The sequence below is a fragment of the Gavia stellata genome, chromosome 12 (assembly GCF_030936135.1).
Source record: "Gavia stellata isolate bGavSte3 chromosome 12, bGavSte3.hap2, whole genome shotgun sequence".
Classification (NCBI taxonomy): domain Eukaryota; kingdom Metazoa; phylum Chordata; class Aves; order Gaviiformes; family Gaviidae; genus Gavia; species Gavia stellata.
The window spans coordinates 15100029-15124027 of NC_082605.1; the positions used below are offsets into that span (position 1 = coordinate 15100029).

Genomic DNA, 23999 nt, shown 5'->3' on the forward strand with positions numbered 1-23999 from the left:
GTGCAAATTCAGAGCACTCTGGCTCTTTCAAGGCATCAGTAGGCATGTCTTGTTACTCTAAGATAAGTCATTAATGCCTAAACATCCCTGAGGATTAGTTTCTTCCTGTCTGAATGAACAGTGACTTTGTGTTGCAGATGTAACTCTTTTGCTTTTTGTCTGCATAGAAAAATAGGCTTTCTGGCACAGGCCTCTTTTTTCCAAAGTCTTCTGGTTGTCATACTTCCTCACCAGATCACTTTTGTCTGAGTGTCTTTTACCATGCGCAGATGGACAGCAGGAAGGACAGGTACAACTTGAGGATGCAGCAGCTATTTAGGGCTTACTGCATGGAAGGGAGAACTAGGACGAATGTGTTGCATGGCTAAACATTAGTATGCTCATCACTGCTGAGGAGGCACCTGATGAGTCTCTGCTGATTGAGCAGTCATCAGTCAGGAGGGGCAGCATTGGCCTCTGTTGCCTCTTGGAACAGACTGCTCCACAATTTTGCTGAGTTGCCCTCTTCTGCTTTTCTGCTTTTTTATTCCTTGGGGTTTTATATTTTTTTCATGTCAATATTTTTATTTGAAGTCCTTGAGCGCCTAACGATTACCATCTTAACAATTACACTTTGGTCTGTGTTTTTAGTCTTCTTATCTTGCAGGGCTTTAGCTCACGGACTGTCTCACAGCTCAGCAACAGTTTTCGCAAAGCTGAGCCAAGGTCACCCAGTGGTGCCTCACCAATTTAGTCCTTGGGCCACAGACAGCTGAATGCTTGGCTGAAGGTTACATGGCTATAGATATTTGGAAATAAATGGCACTAGTAAGTGACTTTCAGGCTGAGGGATGGGAAGAAGTTGTTACGTTTGCTTAAGGTGCTCACAGATGGCTCTTCTAGATCAAAAAAAACCTCTGAAGATTGCCTCTGGTGCCTCTCAGAGAATCATTAAATAAATATTGGGCATTGCAAGAATTAATGAAACTTTCCATCAACACTAATCCTTATTTAGTTTACTGTTAGCATGCTGTTGGTTTCTTTCTCTGTCTCCTAGCTGTGAGTAAGCAGTAGAGTGTAAAAAGTGTCTGATAAGGATGTTATGCAGTCTTCATGCGCCTAGCTTCCTCCTTCAGCTTTCTCGGTGACAAAGAGAGACTAAATTTCTTGGATCTTCTGACATGTCTGAATATGGTCCATCTACTGTTGATCCAGTAGCCAGACTTTGCTCTGGGTCTGAAAGGCTTGAATACAGTAGACCCTCAAGTCATTGTGCAAAGCTTCCTCAGTTGGACGTATTTTAATTTTTTGTTTGATGCATGTAACGTCCCCTTTGTGGAATCTCTTACAAATGAAGGTGGCATAAAGCTGTCCTGTAGTACCTTTTATTTTTAGATGCAGCAGTGTTCAAAGGTAACTAACAAACCCAGGGTTGTCCATCAGCAATCCCGAAAGACCCTCTGCTGTTAATACTAGGCAGGTCTCACCAATTAGTCTGCTCCCATACTTGTTTACCATGAGAAGCTTCACCTACTGCCATTTCTGGTGATTCTTTTTTTTTTCCTTATGTGCCTAATGATGTTCTGGGAGATAACACCATTCCTTCTGACAAAGATCTAAACTCCTGGGGAAAATGACATGTGTGTTCAGCTGCTTAAAGCCAGGAATGTCTTCCCTACCTGCTTTTCTCCAGGGCTTGATATATTTTTCTAAAGTCTCTTAGGCCAGTGGCTAGTCCCTGAATGATCTCTGGTGCCATAGCCAAGAATTAATCAAGCTTAGTCAAGCTATATTTTTAATTACTTTTTTTTAAGGCCCAAGCTTAAGACAGTCCTGAGGGTGTTACAGACACTTGTTTCACTTTTATAGGGTTGCCTTTCTGTGCACAGCCTGTTTATTCATATGCAGTTGCTGTGGTGCAGTTTGATCCAGATTTTTCTCTTGAGCTTTGACTCGCTGGACTTGTACCTGCATCTTCATCAGCATAGTCTTTTGATTCTTAGTAAATTCTGGGATACTGTTCCCTTAACTTCATTATAATGTAGGAAGTATGCCTCTTGGAGAACAGGGTGAGGAGGCCTTTCCAATTTAAACAGGTTACAGCTCCCTATAAACAAAGTGCAAGGAGGCTTCTGGTACTTAAACACTTTCTTCTTGATCTGTTCAGAGATCCTGGCTAGGTGTCAGCAGCTTTAGAGAGCTTTCCTGTTTCTAGAAGTGAGCTATAACAAAAAAAAGGAATTAAAAACCTTTTAGCTTGGCTGCTTTAGTTTGAAGCCAGTGTGGCTAGAGTGGAACCGGTAATGTTCTGCAAAACTGCTGGAAGTTACTTACCCATGCTTTCTAAGCTTGTGCATCCTATAGTGTCACCTCAGCACACTGAGCTAGCTTTGTGAGAGTTGAACAGATGCTCTTCAAGTTCGAACATTGGATGCTGTAACCTGCATTCTTTAGTAGCCACACCTCCATGAAAATGGTGAGAAAATTGGTTGGTTCAACTGTCAGCATGCTTAGAGTTGCAGCATGGTGTGAAGTTGAACTGAGTGACAAAAATTTTGGTTATAAGGGAGCTATTAGTCAAATACCAGGTGAGAAATGGTTGCCTCTGAAGATCTGTGTGCTACAGTGTAAAGATGTGGCATGTATAATACTGCTGAACTAGCTTGAAATCCTCCAGCTTGAGGATCAATATGTGCTGCTCATAATAAGACTGGTCAGTTTGCACTGCAAAACTCACTCGGTATCTTAGGTATGTAAAGAAAGGCCCTTTCTGTGATCTTTGTGCTTCTAGAGCATCACTGTTGCCCATATGAGAGCTGGATATTTTGAATCTAGCATGGGCATATGCAGATACAAACTACAATTGCATCTTGAGGTTATGATATAGACATATCCCTAAGCTGGAGTTGAGGCAAAACCATAGGAGCAGGCGAGCAGTTGGATTCAGTGTATCTCAAAGGTACTGCAGCAACGCTGTCACGGAGAAAATGGGTATAGATGGATCCAAGTCACTTTAAAGAGGCCTCGCTGGATAACACGCATGCTGTGAAGAGACAAATACTGTTAAAGACAATGAAACTACCTATCACCCTTGCCGGAACACTTACGGTAGCAATGTCAGAATACTATGCAGAGGAAACCAAGTAGATCCTGCCCAGGTCTATCAGGAGTGAAATGCTTTATTAGAGAGAATTATTGTGAAGATCGTGTAAATAGAAGCAGCTTAGCATCAGGCAATTGGAAAGCTCAATAAAGCATGTTTCACCTCACCCAGCAATAACAGGACTATTTGTATAACAGCAAAAAGCTGTTTTTATGATTTGTACTGGAATGTTGTCTAATAAAAATCATCTATTCCATTGTTTTCCAGGGGGTTGTATGATATTGTTGTAGCAAAAGACAACCAGTCACGCTGTGTGGGCCGCTATGATAATCACGGCAGTTTTGGGGAACTGGCATTGATGTATAACACTCCTAGAGCTGCCACCATTGTTGCCACAACAGAAGGAGCCCTTTGGGGACTGGTAAGGAAAGGAAGTTGCTCTCATATGCATAATACTTTAAACGCTAACTCACCATGTCCAGTGCTTCCCTTGGTATGGCTCCTTGTGCTAACAGCTATTTTATCACAATCTGTTATCTCACCTCCTAGCATGAGAGATCCATTGTGCAAATCTTTTTGGCCACCTTTCTAGAACAACTTGTCTGTAAAAACTATATGATTAGTTTTATCTGTCCCTTTCTTATTTTGCATTTGCTGTAATTGTGGGTTTTGTTAGGGGAAAAAACCCTGGTTTTGTTTTCATCCTGCAGAGGACAGTGGAGGCATTAATGCATGTATTTTGTGGGAGGGGAAAACAATATCTAAATGATGTTCTTTATTTTCAACTCACCTTCCTACCATTTTGTCTGCTTTAAGGGGAATGTGAAAGTGTTAAATATCTTCTTGAGGATGTCAGTAATTTGAAGAGCTAGGAAAACTGCCCAAAGCTTTGTTTTCCTTCAAAATAAACTGTCATGATGATTCTGGTCTCTTTGTGTTACCCTGGAAGAGGTTCTCAGGTCAGCATGACCTATGAGATACCAAGCTAAATGATGGTGTTGCTTTGTCTCTAGCCCAGCACTGTTGAATGTGAAAGTGTAGAAATTAGTTTCCTTTTTTAGTTCTTTTCTCCGTACTATTTGGATAGGGTTATTTTCACAGTGCTCTCTTACTCATCTGTGAGGGCTCACATAATAAGCAGATTGTGTGATCAACGAAGCCTTTGAAGCCAGAAGTGTTGTATGCTTTCTGTGTGCACGGGGCTCCTCGGCAACTATCGCTGGGTGTTGACCATGTGTTGTGACCTTGATTATAGGACTGATAAGCTGCCACACACCGCATGCTTATGCAATCTCAGCGCTTGCTGAGAGATCTGACTTCTGAATTCCGTTTTCTTTGTGAGCTGAAAGAAAAGATTTTGGTAAATCAGCCAGGGAGTAATGTCAGAATCTAATTTCTTGAACGAGACAGAACAAAGCAGCTACATACAAACTGAGCTCATTCATAAAAGGAAGAAAATGAGAAGGTGATTCTTTGTTCCCGTTTGCCTTTGAAAAGAACTGCAGAAATTGGGTTAATTTAGGGTTTGTTTTTTTGTGATTACGTTCACTCAATTAGCAAGGTGTAGTTGAAGGGTGACCTCTTGCTAGATATGTGTCCTGTGAATATTTTATTAACTAAGGCTGCATTTTCCTGCCTAAAACTTTGGTTATTTCTTCCAGTTATTCTGTCGTTGCCATGTTTTATTGTACTATTTTTGTGCCTGATGTAATTTAAACATTATATTGTTATTAGTCTGCAGAAGTCATTGCTAAAGGTCATGGGTTATCTGCCGTTTAGGAAATGTGGATTACTCCTGCTGCATTGCAGACTTAGGCCAACAAAAGCCTGGAAGGCTCAGGCACAAAGCAGTTATCAAATGTGGGTCTCTCCTGGAGCCGTGAAATGTCTTCAGCCTTTGCTACTGAATGTATCTGGAGAAAACCTCACAATCACACATGCTTCCTTCACTGCTCTGCCTTTTTTGTTCAAATACTGCTGCTTCTCCTCCCTCACTGATACTCTCAAACAAATGAATTCTGAATTTTTTTATGCTTTTGCAATGCCCCTGACCGTTTCTGCACCTTTCTGCTTCTCCAAACATCTACATCTGAAGAGACTTCTACAACTGAAGAATTTCTTTAAAAAAAATAAAACCAAAACACTCCCTCAGGCTTTCTCATCTCTTGTTCTCCTTTGGATAACAGTAATACCGTTCTTACCTTCATTTTTCACCTCCTCCAACTTTTATATTCCACTAGTGTCACCTGTATCAGTCATTGTTTCAAGTTACAAGTATTTGCAGCCTGCATCCCATAAAACTGTTCTCTTACTTGAAAATACCTCTTCATCTCAGAATGTCTCTGCTAAGGTATCAGTTGATGTTTCCAGAAAATGAGATCCAGAGGAATGGCTCTCAGGACTTCAGATGTTTCTGCTAATTGTGCTATATGTAAACTTAGAAGTGGTTTGGTGGTTTTTTTGGTACCATTTTCGTAACCAAATTTCTGCTCCTTTCCTCTGACTTTTTGTTTTTGATTTTTACACTTACGGCCTCATGTTGTGTAAGGTAAACTCTGCAACTCGTACTCTATTCATAATTTAGTGGACCATGGGCATTATTGTAATGCAAACACTAACAAAAATACCTGGTGGGCAAGTGCCCTTCCCCTTAGCCTGGACGTGCTGTTTAGTTTCAGCTCTCTTGTGGCCTTTCTCATCGGGGTTTGCCAGTAGTTGAGCCCTTCCTTTTCTGTGTGGAAATAAAAAGCATTTCGTTAGGATCTCTGACAAGAAAACTCTCTAATATGTCTGCCGTTGCAGGTGCTGAGAGAGGAGCTGTGGTTAACGGGGCGAGCTTGCCTTCGCTTGGGCACGTAGTGCCGCCCCGTGGCCACGGAGCCTGCACAGCTCTAGCAGCTGCCGGGAGAAAAGATCACAGCAGGAGGGGCGGCAGCGGGTGGCTGAGAATCTTGCCCAATATTAGGGCTTCAAAAACAAACCAAACAATTTTTCCGTCGGGAGAGTGCTTATGGTACATGTGGGCAGCTGGCGCTTAGAAAGTAGTTGTTGCAAAAAGCTGCCTCTCGGATCGTAGAAGGTGGAGGGGTGAATCAAGCCTGGTGCTGTTTGATACTCTGTTCCAGATCTATTTGAGACCAGTATAAATCTCCAACTTACTTTTGAAATCTATGACTCAAGTAGAGAAGAATCCAATTCCGCTTAATCCTGCAGTTGCCTTAACAAATAAGTGTTGGAAATTCTAATTTCCCATGGCTTCAGCAAGAAGAGCGTAACTTCTTCATTGTATGTGGAAGCATGAAAGTTATATTAACAAACAGCCAAACAAAACCCAAAAACTCAACCCTGAAAAACAGTGCAAGCTGGACTAAAAATGGAATTCTTAAATGCTTATCTGAGAAGGACCAGGTCTTACAGCTCCCTGTTTTTCAAGTTGTTATTGCAACAATACTCTCACAAGAGCTGTTGTGATCACCATTGTGGTGGGTACGGTATCATTTTAACAGCTGGCTTCTCAAACCCAGTGTTTGTTGCAAATACTAGTTCATGTTTGTCAGTTCTTCAAACAGGGAGCATTTTAGTGAAGAGGAGTAACGTATTTCTCTGTGCTGTTTCTTGCAGGATCGAGTGACATTCAGAAGAATTATATTGAAAAACAACGCAAAGAAGAGGAAGACATATGAATTATTTATCGAGTCTGTGCCCCTTCTTAAATCCTTGGAGGTAAAGCCTCTCGGAGACATCTGCGTCAAATTCTTGCATTAGCATTAGCTCCTCACTCAGTGTTTCTGCTGTATCAGAAATCAGTGTCATTTTTGCTTAGAACAAAATTTTAAGAGCTGCTTTGGTATCATGTTTACTGTACAACTTTATTGGCATTGTTGAAGTTGTACACATTTTTTTTATATATCCTTTGTTCACAGTAAGCGATTTGCTGATTTCTGTTTCAGTCTGTGTAAAGATTAAAAAAAAAAATCACAAAACACCACAAAACAAAACACATCTATAAATATGTCAGAGAACAGGTATTAAAGTGAAAACTGGGACTCAGGGCTGTGGTTCCCTTTGAGGGTATGATATTGAAGTAAAGATACAGTCACTGGGATATTTGGCCTTTATCAGCCATGAATGATTTTAAATTCAAGACAAAGATGTGGGCCGTAGCAGGTCTTGCTTTAACTGATACTCAGGAGGAAAACTAAGAATAGGCTAAAGGGAAGCACTGCTACCTGGGAACAAAATGACCAGGCAGAGAAGGCAGATGCCGTGTTGATGTGTGTGGTGCATGACTTTAGGAACAATGTGTAAATTGTCACTTCTAAGCTATTGATTCAGCCTGCATCTTCAGAGGGCTTTTGGAGCCATACCAAACTGCTTCGAAATTAGTATGTGTCTGTCTTTGCCTTACACCATAACTTAGCCTTTCTTTGTTTCTCATCATAAGAATATTTTTCAGCATTAATCTTTAGTATTTGAGAAGAGCTTTTAATACCTTTGAGAGAAGATTACAAAATTGCGAAGTATCATTAGATGTGAATAGCAACCTCTAATATACATTATTTTGGACATACATTGGTAGCTGTGGAAGGGGTAAATTGCGCAACACCTCCCTTAGTGCCTGGCTTAAACTAGTTCCATCAATGTGACTTTTTTTGAGCACAAAAATGACTCATAAATATTTAAAGCTATAGAAAAATAACTCATTAGCACTGGATGGCTTTTTGCATGACACACTGCAGTTGAATCATGTGTGGTTCAGAATTAAGTTTCTCAAACACGGGCTAGATTGAGGTGCATTTGTGGAATGAATGGATTACAACTGAATCATCTGTTGAGACATTAATTTTAACTGTAGGATTTTCTTCCTTTCTTAATGTTTTTTACACTGCTCTGAACCAATAAAATTGTTTTGTGGTGTTCTAGATGGGCAGTGGGGCACACTGGAGATAAATTTAACTGTTCTTTCTCCCTTCCTGTTTATGAAAACTCGGGCATGCTTCATTGCACGTCAGATTAGTACCTCTTGCCCTTGCTGCTGGGCATCCTGTTGCAGTGTCTGCTTACAACTTAGAGCTGGTATCCTTTTCATATCCCCTTCTTCCCTCCACTCTAGGAATGAGTTCTGGGACACCCCCCACCCCCATATTCAAGTATATGATGATTAAAATATTTTGAAAATGTGTTGCTGGTGTTTCTCATTGATGTGTGATCTTAGAAAGCTTATGACATTTTTCTGAGTGTTTTCTTCAAATTTCAACTGAACCTTAGAGGAAGTGATTTTTTTTTTTTCCTTTGGTCTAAACCAGTCAAATCAGTTATTTGTTAACTTTGGGGGTAAGAAAAGCATATGGATGGGACACTAGACAATTTTCTTTCCCAATTGATTATGTGGTCTTGAAAGCTGTGGTGCAATACGACAATGTAATTGTAGGGGCTGTGTTTTTCAGTACCCAGATACTGTGTGTTTGTGTGTCTAGTGAATGCATCTTCATTTCAGGGCTACAAATTTTACCAGAGGTATGCTATAATAGATGATTATGTTTCATTTTCCTCTTTGTTCCAGGCATCAGAGCGAATGAAGATAGTGGATGTTATAGGGGAGAAAGTGTATCAAGATGGGGAACGTATCATTTCTCAGGTACTTGAAGTCTAAATTTCTCTTCATGATTCTCCTTTCTCTGCTTCTTTTTTCCTATTTGGAATTGACTTACAGAATCCTATTACTTGGACCAACTTGGCATCACTTATTCTTTTAATACTCCCAATTTATTTAACCACTTCTTGAATGTTTGGGGAACAGCCAGTGTATCTTTTGCGACAAATTTATTCTACTACTTTAGCTTCTGGGTTTTTCTTCTCTCATCTGTTTTTTATAAATGGTCTTTGCAAGGTTTCAAGAGGAGTATGCCTTAAGCTGAAATGAAATGTCTGTCTATGCAATTTTCCATGAAAGCCGCCAGCTAGACTTTTCATAGGCACCTATGACCAGATTAAACCAGGAATCATAAGTGTGTAGTAAAGGCATCTCTAATTTCTAGGTCTGACTAAACAACAAAAACAAGTAGTTCAGCGGGAGTATGATTTGGATGAAACTAAATGAAGTAATTGGGACTATTTTACTAATTGGACCCAACTCAGTTAACTATTCTAAGAAACTATCGGGGTTAATTAAAACCACTGTTTTTCCTGATGCTTTTAAAAAGAGTATTTCAATAGTGGAGTAGTCTAGCTTCAATCAGCAGCCTTTGGTTGTTGGTATATGTTTTGTCTGCTGTAATAGATCAAGGACAGAATGGTGGAACATGAAGCTGGACAAACTCAAGCTAAAGATGTGGGATTTTTTTGGCTGTGACACAAATAACTTTTTGGAACACTGTTACTCATAAAACACTGGAATGTTACATCAAGTTTAGCTCGAGGTTGCTTTGTTTGTTTCAAAAGTGCTCTAGTTGAAGTTAATGCAAGAAAGTCCTTGGCTTACCTGAAATTGCAGACTTTTGATCACAACCGTGGTCTTCAGAATATGACTCCTTGATAATGTCTTGCATAACTAATCTTAATTACCTTGAATGTCAGATAACTCTGAATGCATGAAACCTTAGCTTGCTGATAACCAAATACTGCCAAATTACTTCTCTCCAAAAATACCCTTAATTTTTTAAGTTTAAAATCTTGTTACTTAAGACCCTGAGAAAACTGAACTCTCAGCAAAATCAAAGCTTATAAATCAGTCTCAGAACTGGGAACCGACGCAATCGGTGATCCAATTACGCAGTTGGTTTTAATCTTGTGTAATAACTGAATTAAGGACAAGGATGTAATTACCCTTAAAAGGAGGATTAATAGTCTGGATAGGTCTGGGCGATGGTAATACACTGCTAAAGATAGTGAAATTTTATGCTTGGAAGAGATGTGATAGCTCTTACATTACAGCAGTTGCATCAATACCATGAACTCCTTTTCTCTCGTGGATAATTTTACATTTTATTTATCTTTCTGGAATTTGACCCTTCAGTTAAGGGCAGTATACTTTAAAGCACTTGAAAATTGTTAGTGCCTGTTGGTGTTACAAGGATGTGTCCCACTCAGTTTATTTTCATTCTTTAAAAAAAAAAAAAAAGTACTCTTTCAGTACTTACTCTTTCAGAAGTGTGCTGAGTGTATTAGTTCATGTTGTGATAGACGGCAACAGTGAATGAAAAGCTTTGTGCTGCATGTTTTACGATCATCTCCAGGAAGCTTAGCTAAAGGCCTAATTTCTTCTGTAACTCCGTGTTTAAATCTTGCATCATCTTCTCCCAGCCCATGTTTCATACTCAAGCCGTAATCATCTCTCTCCATCCTTCCCATCACATTCATAGACTCCTTGCCCACTTGACTTAATGTCAGATTTACATCTCTCCTCACATTGTTTCACAGTTTTGTTTCGTTTTTTGCTGAGCTGCTCCCATTCACTTACGAGTTCCTTATCCAGCCTCTGTCTACATGAAGCCTTTAGTCCCTTTGCTTCTGATTCATAGCAGGAGGCATGTGCCGGCTCTCCACTCTTAATTTCCAGTCCTATACCAAGCCCACAGGGGTTGGTATAGAGAGGGAAAGTCCTCTCTGTCATAGCCAAAACTTTCAAATTACTAAGTCCTGGCGAAGCTCTCCAGAGCAGATGTAAACTATGATCTGTTGAAGATCTGCAACCTGATGCAGTTTAGATGTGAAAAAGGTTCTAGAAACTCTCAGAGAATGGTTGTGTTTGGAAGGGACCTCTGGAGGCCATTTGTCCAACTTCCCTGCTCAGGCAGGGCCACCTACAGCCAGTTGCTCAGGACCCGTCCAGGTGGCTTTTGAAAATCGCAAAGGATGGAGACTTCAGAACTTCTCTGGGCAACCTGTTCCAGTGCTTGGTCACCCTCACAGTGACTTTTTTTATAGAAACAGCTGAATTTGACTAAACCGTTTTTTTTTTTTATTTCACACTCAGTTATTCAACACCACCTTGTGATATTTTTCTAGAACTTGGTATCAAATGGCTATGAATTTTTATTTTCTCCCACTTGCCCTATGTGACTTATTTAATGGCATGATGCTATTGAGTGCTTTATTCTTTACCATTCTCACTACCTTTACACAGCTGTTGCATCATTCCTCATGCAGATGGCTTGCATTGTGGACTTGATTTTCTGTAAACTACCCTCCTTTTACTGTCTGTGTTCATGCTCCTCAAATACAGCTATTCTGGGTTCTGCTGTTCTCCCACTATTTTACCCTGGATTGACTAAGCTCCTACTTAGTTTAATGGATCCTTCTTCCTACTGATATCTAGAAATGTGGTCACTAAATTGGTGTGGTGTTTTAGAAAAACTTGCTTTTGGAAATTGTCAATTCTAGCAGATTTCTGCACAGGCCTAGTTCAGAGTTAATGCTTTAATACCATTTATACATACTTTTACAGTAAACCAAAAAATAATTTGTTTTACTTTTTTCTCTTTACAGGGTGATAAAGCAGATTGTTTTTACATTGTAGAATCTGGTGAAGTAAAAATCTTGATTAAAAGCAAGGTGAGTTCAAAATGGGTGATTAGAATTTAGGTCAATCTCTGATTTGATTAATACAAGTGGTGTGAAAAAGCCTACCCTGACTTATTTTAAAATATTATTCTATGATATTTATCATTGTCACTCATATGATGTAGGTTGTAAATCCCCATGCCTGCTCTGAAGTGGCTAGAAGTCACTTTACTAAAGTTGGAAATTCTTTTGTTTGTATCTGCTCCTCTGCAAACTGTACTTTTTAACAGACTATGACGAGTAAAGAAGCTAACCAAGAAGTGGAGATTGCCCGGTGTCACAGAGGGCAGTACTTTGGAGAGCTTGCACTTGTTACCAACAAACCCAGAGCAGCCTCTGCCTATGCTGTTGGGGAGGTCAAATGTTTAGGTAAGCAGATGTTCTGTGTTTCTAGTTACCCTTTCCTGGTCTTTGCTTGTTTTGTGGACCATGCCTGAGTGAGCAGCTATTCAAAACCTAGCAGCCTTTTAGTAACTGGCGGTCAGACGTGAGAAGCTAGGAGCATGGATCTCCACATTGAAATTTGAGAAGCATCACTGCTTCCTTCCAGCAGATTCTGGTTTTTTCTGCTTGTGTGGCCTGTACTCTTTGAAGGGATAAGTAGCACCAGCTTCTTGTCTACAGCTTGTTTGTCACACACAGCTTTCAGGTGGTCTTTTAATACCACTGTGGTGTGTATTTGGCTTCTGTATTTATCCTTGAGGTCAGGTGTGTATTTCATTAATCTTGTTTCTCCAAATAACAGTACAGAGGGAAATAAGAAACATGATTTTTGTTTCGATGGCTTTTATTGAAGCCTCAAACCCGAATGGGTTGTACTGGAGGTATGCGTTCTGAGTTCAAAAAATAGACTGGTGTGTGGTGTCCTTTTTGACAAACAATCTTGTTTTCACTTCTGCTCCTTTGCAGTCATGGATGTGCAAGCGTTTGAGAGGTTGCTTGGACCCTGCATGGACATTATGAAGAGGAATATAACACATTATGAGGAGCAGCTGGTGGCAATGTTTGGCTCTAGCATGGACCTGTTGGATCCAGGGAATTAGGCACAGGGTACCTCAATGCCTTCTTAGTTCAAGACACAGAAAAGCCTCCTATCAGCAACACAACTCACAAGGAAAACGGACACTACGGAACAGTTACTGCTGCTGTCTTCTTGGGCATTTTAGAAAACCATAAACAAGTCTCAGCACAGATGGATTGCTCACTCCCTGCCTCCACTTTGCTGCTGATACTTCATTATTAGACCTAGATTAAAGATGATTCTAACCCTATGTTCACTTACTTGGTTCAGAATGGCATCTGTCCAACAGATCAAGTGCCTGATAGGAAACCCAAAGTGTGCAAGATACAGAAGTCTCCTTCCTTCTGGTGTTACTGTTGGGATAAATTTTCAGATCAGATTCTGTAGTGGGAGGTTGCCTGTTCTGCAGAGGCAACCTGTGGAACACAAGCCTTTTACAGGCTTATTACCTTCATCTGATGCTTTTCTTACACAATGTCAAATTTGCTTTTAATTGTAGCATCTGGGTTTGAAGGTAAAATAGCAATGGAGCCAATTAATAAGGTGGCACTGAAGTTTTCTTCCACCTGCTGAAAGCGGCAGGTTCTATAGCTCTTTAAACCAAGTAAACCGAGCTGGGGATATGGGAGAGTCTGCTTAGCAACAAAATGCAGAAAATAAAGCATTACTATATTTTAAGTGTTTTCTGAGCAGCAAAGAAAATTGTTTTACTCTATGCTGCCCAAAAAAGTGCAGTGGTTCAGATCAAATGGCCTGAAGGTGTCATAATTGTCATCTCCCCAAATTTGCTCCTTGCTCCTGACACTGAGTACATTTTATTGTGGTGAGATCACAATATATGACCTTCTCTTGCTTACAGAGATCCTTTATACTGCTAGATTTCCCAGGGCGCTGTTCTTGACTGGGTCAGTTTTAAAGCTTTTTAAGGAGGTGAATGTTTTGTAATTTAAATGAAGACTACTTCTGTACTTGTTTACAGGAGCTCCCCCCAGTCCTAACATTTCACAGTATTCTAACTTCATTAGACACTTGGATGCTTCCAAATACCACGTTTATTTGCTAAACTTTTGAAAAGTTGGCAACATTTGACTTTGTAAAGCAAATGTCTTTGCTAACTATGCAGTTGGTGTGTTTGAGGAGTCTTTTTGGTTTAGGTGATAACTAAGCTAATGATTTTTATCTAAAATACCTGTTAAATTTGCAGCATTTATTAGGTAGATTCTATTTCTATAGCTTTAATGACCTTAATTGGCACACTGCTGAGATTTTATCAGAGTATTATCTCAATAAGAATCAGACCATAAGAAGGACATTTTTATGGTGTACAAAGACATTGAATTTGTAGGTAATAAATCTACTGACCCTTTGAATTTGCATTCTTCTGCAGCTCATGCAAAACTTACTGGTGTTTTATGGGGTTATAAAATTTTAATTGTGGATGCTAGTGTAACAGAACCTGCTCTTTTTATTCATGGCCATGTGAGCAAGAATAGAAGGATGCTAATGTTGAATTCCTGCTTCTGGTTATCACAGTGGACATTTCTCTAAGGCATGGGATGCTTAGCTGCAACTCTTAAGTTGATTTCTGGACAGTTTTTTTTTTTCCCTAAATGGATGAGCTCCTCCCAGTTCCTGCAATATGAGTAAGATGGAAACTTGGTAAGTTTGGCTGTTGTCCAGTTACTGTAATGGGAGTCATATTTTTATATAATGCAAATGACTTGTAATGGACACCACTGAACTAGGTGTTCCCATATTATTAAAGTCCTGGTTGTGATGTCTAGTGGCTGTTCTAACTGCATGTATTTTAGAACAGTGAATTTCCCTTGCTTTACTGGGCTGGTTTTTTTGTTCTAAATCACAGCCAAAGAAGCAGCAGGTACTTCGTTCATGCTTCCAAGGTTTTTAACACCAAAGACAAAATCAAAATAATTCTTTTGATTACAGAATTTAAAAAAAAACCAACAAACCAAACAAACCCAAACCAACAAACAAAACCCAAGAAAAATGAAAAATAGACTCATCAGGTCCTCGCAGTGATAACAGATAAAATTTTAAGATACTTTGGGCTCCAAAACAAGTGTCTTTTGAAACCAGCTTGTGACTGTCCTGCGAACCAGACATAAACTGGTCTCCAAAACAGTATAAGTTTCTGTGCTGCCTTCTAGGCTAAAGAGAAACTTGCTCTGAATAATTATCAGCTGGCCTTTGTTGCTCCCAGGCAGAATATCCTCTGCTTTATCTGGAGGAGCCTGGCAGGTTGGGCTGCCTTACAGATGGATTCTGGTTCTTACAGCCTTTGGTTCTCTGCAGGATGGGATTGTATACCTCAGCATATGCAAACATTGGCAGTTGTTCTGAAGCTTAACCAAAAAAACAGGCAAGGCTGATGTTAGATTCTTAAAGTAATTCTGCCTGGAAGGGAGGATGTGATGGCTTCTAGAAGTCAAAGGAAAGGATGAGAACGTAAAGTCAGAAGATTGGGATCCCACGCGAGCAAGAAGTTTTGAAGTTTTACCTTTCTCTAGACTCCTCGAAGCAAAGGTATACTGGGCAATGCCATCCTGCATCCAGGATCCGTGTGACATCACTCTGGTGTAAAGAAGCAACCTGACCTTGAGCTGAAAGAGAATGAGCCTGTAAGAAGGCTTGTCCATTTAAAAGCTATAATTTGCAATGTGCCTGATTAGTTTGGTCTGGTTTAACCAACCTGTTCTGTATAATTTTGGAGCATGAAGATAGTGAGAGAAGCTTGTAGTGAGACACTCAACATTGCCAGGTATCTGGTTAGAGCACCAGCAGTGAGCAAAGTCGGAAAGCGTGTGAGTGGCAATACCAAGACCAGGGAGTGAAGTGAGGTGCCTGTTTGTAAAGATCTGCCTGCATCACTGTATCTCAGCTCATTCCTTTTCACTATGACTGTTCATCACAATTGTCATGGAGAACGAGCTCAGGTTTTTTGTTGTTACTGCTCAGTGTTCAGTAAATCTGCTGTGGAGTCTCCGAAATTGGCAGTAGAGAGAGATCTAGTTTTTAATAAAAGAACTCAGCAGCAAAGTGGGCAAAGAGGATACTGTCTTCGAGACTTAGAGGAAAAAAAGTCTCTTGTTTGTGATTCCCTGCTTGTGATTGTTGTGAAGTCGGTGAGAGGAGCTTTCAGTGGTCAAATATCCTGGCATATGGTATTTCTGTTTAATGTCACAGCACAGGTTTCACAATGTAAAAGAACAAAAAAGGGCAAAAGTGCTCTCTTTTTAGAAACAAAAGTGCAAAACTTAAAACTTTAAAAACAAAGTGCAATTTTGCACAGAGGGCAAAAAACAAAACCCCTTTGAATGTCACTTCCATTCTTTCTTTTCTGTTGGCTGAAAGCAGACTCTTGTTCTTGACATGTATTTGTAAACTAGTCTTGCCAAAATACAAACACTTTGGTTTTTTTCACTCCAGATAATTTTTGATGTTATGGTTATTGCTGATTATTTTCACTTTTTTCAAACCACATAGTTTATTTCAAGAGACCTTCCTTGTGGATTTCTTCCTGACGGTCTGCAGCACTACACTGCTTTCAAGATGGAAGAGAAAGTCACTAACCTCATAGGAGAACACTCAACTCCGCTTAGCTGGCTGGAGCTAATAATGCGCTACTAATTTTCCTCTGCTCTGTGGGGCAGGAGGGGAATTAAATTCTGCATAAAGTTGCTACCTCAAGGCTCCAAGTGCTTTTAAAGGTCTTTCACTTGGGAGAATTTCATGAGACAGTTCTTAAAATTGGTCTGTTCTTTTGAGTTAAATGTTCTTTTAATTAATTCATTGAGGGACCCTTATTTTAATTCATTTTACATTTAGTACTTGATTCTCAAAGGATGAACAGCTGTGAAGTTTGGTTCTTGCACTATAGTGTTGAACATGAAAGAAAAATACTTGCCATATAAACATATGGTTCTAACAAGTTAAACCACTCTGAGGTTCAGCTTCACTTTTGGTTAATAAAAAACTGACATGTTGTGTCCAGCCTTCCTGTACTATCCTGTGTGTGCTCTTTATTGACTTACTGCAGCTGACACAACCTCCCCCAGTGCTTACATCGGGAGTGGGCTTTACAGCAGTTAACTAGATATGCTCGGAGTGCCTGAGTTACTGTTGCTTGTGTTATCAGAGCCTTATGGGGAACAGCACTCGCCCTGTTGCAATAACCAAAAGAGATTACATTACCCGACCACCAAGTTTTGCTGTTTGGTGATAAAATTTTACTAATATCTTAAAAATAATACCCGTTTCTGTAGATATTATTGCTCCCAATAAAACTGGCTGTTCTGGTATGTCTGCCAAATTATCGTAGATCTGATTTATTGTTTGAGCACTGTGCTAACTGGTTTTTGGTTCCTAGGAGAAACACAGTATTCCTGAAGGTCTCTTGCTGGCCTACACTTACAGCTACTGAATTTTATGTGGCAAGTTGCCTTTTTTAACCTAACTAACAATTTGAAAAGAAAGTTACTTTGGTACATGTGAAATTGTCTGCTCAAATACTCAATTTTTGCTTTTGCTGAAGTTTTGTTTCTAAACAGTATTTTATGTACAGTTGTTAAATTAGTCTGGGAGAGTAGTTCAGAGGGATTGTGGTGCTAATCATGAGAGAGCCTCTGCCGGAATACAATACTTCAGCTTTGGGCACTTTAAATCAAGATAGATGTTGACACCTGAAGGGGCCAGAGGGCAGCAGCATGATAAACAAATAATGAAAAAATGTTACATTTTACAGAAGGATAAGGAAAAACTGGGATTATTATTATTTTTTTTTTTCCAATGGAAAGGAGGACTGGGGGGAAAGGGGACGGGGAATATTCAAACATGTAAAAGATTTCAACAAGGAGGAATGATCCCATAGTGATTAGGACAGGCCTGTTAATATGGGGCATAAGTTACAGCAGGGAAGCTGTTGATGAAGCATTGAAAAGATCTGTCTGGAAGACAGCTAGAAGAGACTGCTTGGGGGAGCGTGAAATCTTCCAGCACTAAATTTTTAATTTTCTTTGGAACGGTTGTAAACTAGCTCTGCTGAATGCTTACAATATCTGTCTGAGGCAGGGGTGGATTAGATAACCTCTTGGGGAGGCTTTTGTGAGATATGTTGCTGTTTTCTTAGGAATACCTCTTTAACATCACCAGGGGCTTTAGCTGACACCAGTACACTGTCTGCAGGCTTGTTGCACATCATCAGTAGGAAGAGGAAAACAGATCAGTGCCTGTGAAAGAGAGGGAGATACACCCTTTACAGCCTGACATGCAGGTAGGCTGTCAGTGTGCTAGGGCTCGGGTCCAAAGCTTGCCAAGCACCTGGGACAGAGGAGGCCGGGCTCCCTGTGGGACAGAGACAAAACCCTGAGGCCAAATAGAGAAAAACGTCTTGAACTGTGAAGTTCCTTTGAACAGACTGAGCAACTTGATGGCAAAGGCAAATGGTGTCTTGTGAGTTGGCATCAGATGGGTGTTAGGCTACTGCAGTGTCACCCTGCTGGGGTCAATATTAATTCCTGGATAAGCCTTTTGTAAAAGTAGTAATATTCTATAAAGTTCTTATGCTGAGGATGATGGTTCACCATTTTGGCAGATACTTCCATCCTATCTGCTGTTTCTCTCCGAAGGGTGTGTTTCACAACAATCTTCAGATCAGCTACAAGGATTCATGCTGGTACTAAAATTGTGTTATTTCTTCACCTCGGCATTGACCCCTGAGATGCAAAGAGAGTCTGCCAACCTACTTCTTTTAAATCTGTTTCAGTTGTGTGTACTGCAAAATAGACAGTAGGATAACACAGTGCCCTCAGTGTTATGGTGCCAGACAGCACACTCCACCAGGAACTGCATCAGGACCAACATAATTTGTTTAAAGGGGAAGTGTTGTCATAATTTGTTTAAAGGGGAATTTGTTTAAAGGGGCTAGCCCCTCTCCAACAGCATGTTTATTGTGGAGCGTTCAATATTTGTCTTTCTGAAGCTAAAAGCTAGCATGTAGCACTGAGAAACACCATCTGTTCCCACAGCTTCCCAGAGATTAATTTCAGACCCAAAGACTGGTCGTTGCCTTCCTCAATCTGAAAAGGTTCAGCCCAGGTTTCCCACAGGGCTGGTTCTGGGGCTCTGGGTGTGGGCCTTGCCTGGGCCTCGGCACTCAGGGAGAGCAAGCGAGGCCGAGCACCGACCTGCAGCCGTGCAGACCAATGCCTGCTGCTGGCCCGTGCCCGGCGGGGCAGCAGTGCCTGCTCTCCTCGATGGCATAACCGGGCACCGGCTGTTTCCCCTGCCCGGAGGATCAGCGCTACCAGCCTGCCCGGTGGAGAGCAGTTACCGAGAGCGAGCAACGCGCTGCTGTGCCCTGGCTGAAGCAGAGGCGAGCGGCGGCCTTCCCTAGCGGCCGCCTCGGCGTGACGGAAAGGCTCGGGAAGGTCGTCGTCGTCGTCAACCGGAGACGGGGGCAGCGACCGAGTGCCTCGGGCCGGGCCTGAGCGACGCGCTCCCAGCGGGCGCCTCCCGCCCGCGCACGTTCGCGCCGCCCGGTCGCCATGGCGACGCCGAGGCGGGGCGGGGGGCACTGACTCCGCGGGGCCGCCGTAGAAGGCTGGAGGGCTCCGCGCCGCCATTGGCTCGGCGGGGGCGCGCGGCAGTACGCGGCCTGCAGGGCGGATGGCGCGAGCGGAGCCGCCGGCCGCCACCTTTGAGCGGCGGGTGCTGCGGAGCGCCGCGGAGCACCACTACCTGCGCGTCCGCCTGTGAGTGAGTGAATGAGCGAGCGTGTGTGTGATCCGCCCCGCGGCCGCCCCCCGCCGCCGCGGAGCCCCGCTAGCCTGCCCTCTGCTCTGCTTCCCCGCAGGGAGCTGCCGGACGGCGGGGCCCGGCCGAGCGTCGCGCAGTTCAAGCAGCTGGTGGTGTCGGCGCTGAGGGAGCTGCACGGAGAGGTGGGCCGGGGCCGGGGCCGGGCTCCTTCCCTCGGCTGGCGGCTTCGCGCTGGGCCCAGGAGAGCCGTGCGGGAGCGGCCGGTGGGCCCCTGGCTTCCGCGGTGGGCTCAGCCCCCTGAAGTCTGCCCGTCTGGCCGCAGGGCAGTGTCCGAGCCGGCGGGGAGAGCGGTCGAGCTGGCGGTGCGCTGAAGAGGCAGGCTGGAGCCTTGGGCCTGCGGAGGCAGGATAAGTGTCTTCGGTTCGCCTCTGCGTTAACCTGTTACTTGCTCTCCAGCCCATGCTCTAACTTTCTTAATGAAGCTGGGGTTGTACGTGTTGTCTTAGCGTCTATAGTCAAGTGGCTCCGGCCTACCTGGCTTTTAGAATTTGGGGTATTGATGCTTTCACTGCAGTGAGGTTCTAAAAGGAGAACCACAGGATGGGAACAGCTTCTTGGACAGGGAAGTCCACAGTACTATTCTTGCTGTGTTTGTGGTATTGCTGGGTAACTTTAAGCAAGTCATATTGCTGCTGGGCCCCTGTTTCTCCAGCTTTAATGTGGAACTAAAAGTGGCTTCTGCCTAAAGAGCTCTGAGAGGAAGGGTCCTGTATAAAATCTAGTGGTGGTGTGGCTAAAACACTCGTGAGATTTGAGTGTAACTATAACACCTTTAATGACATCACGTGCTGGCAGTGAATTCACTTGCTTATAAACCACTATAAGAGCATAGGATGGTACTTTATTTAATAATGTATTTTTTCATAGGTTGGAGCAGCTTTGCCTGTTGACGTCTTAACATATGAAGAAAAAACTCTGTCTGCCATATTAAGAGTTATTAGCAGGTAAGGTACAGTAGGTACACACTTCAGATACTGCCATGAAAATATTTTTCATAAGAAAACAGAACTCTTAAGCTAAGAATGGTCTTTGAAAAATTGAGCCTAACTTGCAGGCATCTGCATACAGCATGCAGAAAATAAATAAAAATTCACTAAGATTTGGTAACCTACATGCACCAGTACATTATTCCTGCTTTAAAACAGAATGGTCTGACAGCAACTAAGCACCTTTGAAATATGTGGCTTTAAATCTCTTTCTATAGTAAAGATGGGTACGGTTACCGGATTCAAATGGTAAAGACAAGTGCAGGTGATTTAGGGGAAGAAGGAGCTTAAATGCACAGAGGGATGCTGGTAAAGTGAACTCGAAAAGATTACAGTATGTATCTCTGTATGTCAAGGACAAGAGACTGCAGTCATTGCAATAACCCTTCAGGGCACAGTGTTGCTATTAGAACTCATTGATGAAATTCCCTGCTGTTAAACTCAGTTAAGGTTATGTTACTCTTTATGTAACGTGTTTTTATTTAAGATACTTATGCTGCAGGAAAACAGAGAAAACCAAATTTTATTAATATATTTTGTCTTCTTTTTACTTAGTGGCCTCGTCAAGCTGTGGAGTGCTCTAACATTGCTGGGCTTCTACCAGAACAGGAGGTGTGCCTTTCGAGTGCTGCAGGTAAAGCCCTGCGGGGACTGGATGGCTTCCCCCAAATGTCAGTTCTTGCTCTAAGGTTGTCTGGCTAGCTGAGCACACTGCCTCTTCATAGAAAGATGGCCTAGATGCAAAAACATCTTGGTTTGGGAATGAAATGCTTTTCAGTGCAGGTGTGTAGGCCTGTGTAAGTAATTCTTATCTTGTAATGAATCTTGTGAAATGTGCTGGTAGTGGCCGTCTCATTAATTTACGGTTTCATTCCAGTGAGATCTGATCTCATTAATACATCTGCAAGAAAATAATTTCTGGGAAGTTTTGTTCTTGGCCCACATCTTGGTCCAATCTTTCATTCTCACTACCCAATTTCTTCCCTTTCTAATAGTCGCTGACCTCATTTAAAAATGCGTGCATGAACATGCACTTCCAGAGCTTATTTTTTCCTGAATGAGTTCCAAGAATTCTTTGTCTCGGAAGCAATGGATAAACAAAAATCTGCTTGGACATAGCTCTAAATTTTTAATCTTTTATGTAAAAGGGAAATTTAAGTATTTTCAACTTTGCGTGCATTTGATGGTGTTTTGTTGTGGTGTGGTTTTTTTTTTAAAAATGCTTTAGTTTGTTTCTTGCTTTGTGTTTGTTTCCCCCCAAACTAGACATCTCCATTTCTTCTTGCGTTATCTGGGAACAGTAGAGAACTAGTCTTGGACTGAATGCAGTTGTTGGTTTGGCTGTACGAAGCAGAAGTTGCTTGAGATGTTGCAGCCCTTCAGGCGTGGAATTTCTGGAGGGGATTTCCGACAAAGAGCCTTGACAAAGCTAACATTTATCAACTCCCTGCTTGGACGTCCCTTCCTTCAGAGTTTACACATAAAAGTTGGAGACAAAGCTGAACTTACCAAAACTTTTACACAGAATGATATTGTTACTTTTTCTGATTTAACAGGTGACACAAATCCTTTGCATTTAAATGAAGATTTTGCAAAGAAATCTAGGTTTGGGAGAACTATTGTACATGGAGTTTTGATCAATGGACTTATTTCTGCAGTTCTGGGTACTAAAATGCCTGGTCAAGGTTGTGTATTTCTTTCTCAGGAGATCCGATTTCCAGCTCCTTTGTATACAGGTGAAGAAGTCATAGCTGCCGCAGAAGTTAAACGACTGAAGGGTTCTATTGCACACATTTCAGTATCATGTAAAGTCAAAGAAAGTGGAAAGACCGTTATGGAAGGGATGGTGAAAGTCATGGTGTCAGACAGTTAGAGCTGTTGATCCTGTGCTGCTTTATTATAAAGGCCAGAAATGTATGCTTGGTTTTGACTGTGTCTTTTTACGTGACATCACTTAATCCAGTAAATTTGCAACAAAAAACTTCCAAAGGATTTCAAAGACAGTGCACAAACTTAATCTCGATAGAACTGCATTAAACTTAGAGCTTTTCATTTTTCCCTGCGTACTTCCAAGATGAAATCAATGGAACTAGGCACTTACTGTGACAAAAGTGGCACGTTTACCTGGGCCTTTGCTCTGCTCCAGTGGGAAGTCTGGAGTGGCGGGGCTTATATTGAGGCTGTTCTTTTTGCCAAAATCACAGTCCACTCTAGCTGAGTTCAGTTAAAACTTGTTCCCTCTTTACAAGGTAGTTGTATTGCTAACAAGCACCGGAGGGAGGGGACAATTCTGTGTGTTCAACAAGCAGAACAGAAGTGGAGGTACTGACCCACACGTACTGCAAGATCTGTTGCCATCTGCATGGCAGCTCTAGCTGATGTTGGTGCAGTGTGTTCTTTTGCAGTGTTCTAGCTAGTAAAGCCTTCCTTAGCTCTGCAAATAAGTAGTAGTCAGCCTTCACATAAACAATATGCTCTGCCTGATTCTGCTGGAGATGTGGCTTTCATAATACTTTCAAATTCTTGAGATACCTTACAAAACCTGATGATTAGCAAAGAAAAAAATGCCTTTAATGATAAATGTCTCTGAAACTTGCCTCCCAGAAGTAGAGTGAAGGAGGCTTTTAAAAAGCTGTATTGTCACTTGTACTTATTGCCTCTGTATGTTCCTGTGGGCAAGACAAACAGGGGCAATTTTGTTGAGTACTAACTACGTGGCTTCTCTTTGCTTATTTGACTGAACATGTATTCCCCTTTGCCCACTGAAAGTACCTTGGTTGCTGGTAAAGTAGGCTTTTCGTAAATTCATTAGTTATTCATCTGGGTTAAATTATTTTAGTACCAATGTAGGATTACTATACAGTAAGAAACTTTTTTTCAGGAGTGATGGGGAGTAGAAGTACACACTGTCTTCAGTTGGTGGCTCATACAATTTTCTGGCAAAACTTCTGTTATCCCCCCATCTTCTCTGCAGCAGAAATGCATCCATAACTTTTCTTGGCTGCAAATAATCTCAAAAGTTGTTTGCTATGAAAAGAGAGTTTGTCCTCAAACTGTGATGAAAGCTACTGCTAAAACAGTTACTCTCTCTGGGTGTGATGTCTTGTTCTTAAATGCAGCTGCACTGTAACAACAAACCCCAGGTGTTAAGTCAAACTAGAGCAGAGGGAGGGGTACTGTTTAAGCTGTTTGACTTCGCTATGCCCTCTCTTTTCAAAGCATGGGGTTTGGCCTGTTCACAGCACAAGTACTTTGCGAGAGCTTTCCTTATCTCTTGTCTGTAGGGGTTGCTTCGCTTCCCGTTTCCTTTTCCTCTGCCCTGGGTCATTGCCTGAACACTGCCTTTTGCTGTACAAAACACTGTTTTTCAAAGCAGGCATGCTCATTCCCGTGTTCCTTGTTCACCTGCCTCTCTAGATGGGACGTCGTCATGTTAATGCCTGTTCACAAAAGGAATCAAATCTGTATCTGACTTCTTGGGTCACTATAGAAGAAGCAGTTTGGAAAGAGTCAA

The 23999-nt window shown here is 41.7% G+C and overlaps 3 protein-coding genes across 3 annotated transcripts in view; all 3 read left to right on the forward strand.

Moving 5' to 3' along the window:
* PRKAR2A (protein kinase cAMP-dependent type II regulatory subunit alpha) overlaps positions 1–16687 on the forward strand; it is a 64339-nt gene extending 47652 nt beyond the window's left edge. Inside the window, exons 6-11 of the mRNA XM_059823200.1 lie at positions 3350–3503; positions 6704–6805; positions 8646–8720; positions 11570–11635; positions 11875–12013; positions 12554–16687. Of these exons, the coding sequence (XP_059679183.1) occupies positions 3350–3503; positions 6704–6805; positions 8646–8720; positions 11570–11635; positions 11875–12013; positions 12554–12687 (670 nt within the window). The 3' untranslated portion in view covers positions 12688–16687. The remainder of the gene's footprint in view (positions 1–3349; positions 3504–6703; positions 6806–8645; positions 8721–11569; positions 11636–11874; positions 12014–12553) is intronic.
* A 2662-nt stretch (positions 16688–19349) lies between these two features.
* On the forward strand, positions 19350–21808 carry RPP14 (ribonuclease P/MRP subunit p14). Its single transcript, XM_059823350.1, has 5 exons — positions 19350–19435; positions 19537–19621; positions 20367–20443; positions 21041–21119; positions 21752–21808. The coding sequence occupies exons 1-5, from the start codon at positions 19350–19352 to the stop codon at positions 21806–21808; spliced, it is 384 nt and encodes a 127-aa protein (XP_059679333.1).
* Positions 21809–21851: 43 nt separating this feature from the next.
* HTD2 (hydroxyacyl-thioester dehydratase type 2) lies at positions 21852–22402 on the forward strand. Its single transcript, XM_059823349.1, has one exon. It carries the CDS (start codon positions 21852–21854, stop codon positions 22356–22358), a length of 507 nt encoding a protein of 168 aa, XP_059679332.1. The 3' UTR covers positions 22359–22402.
* Positions 22403–23999: the final 1597 nt, after the last annotated feature.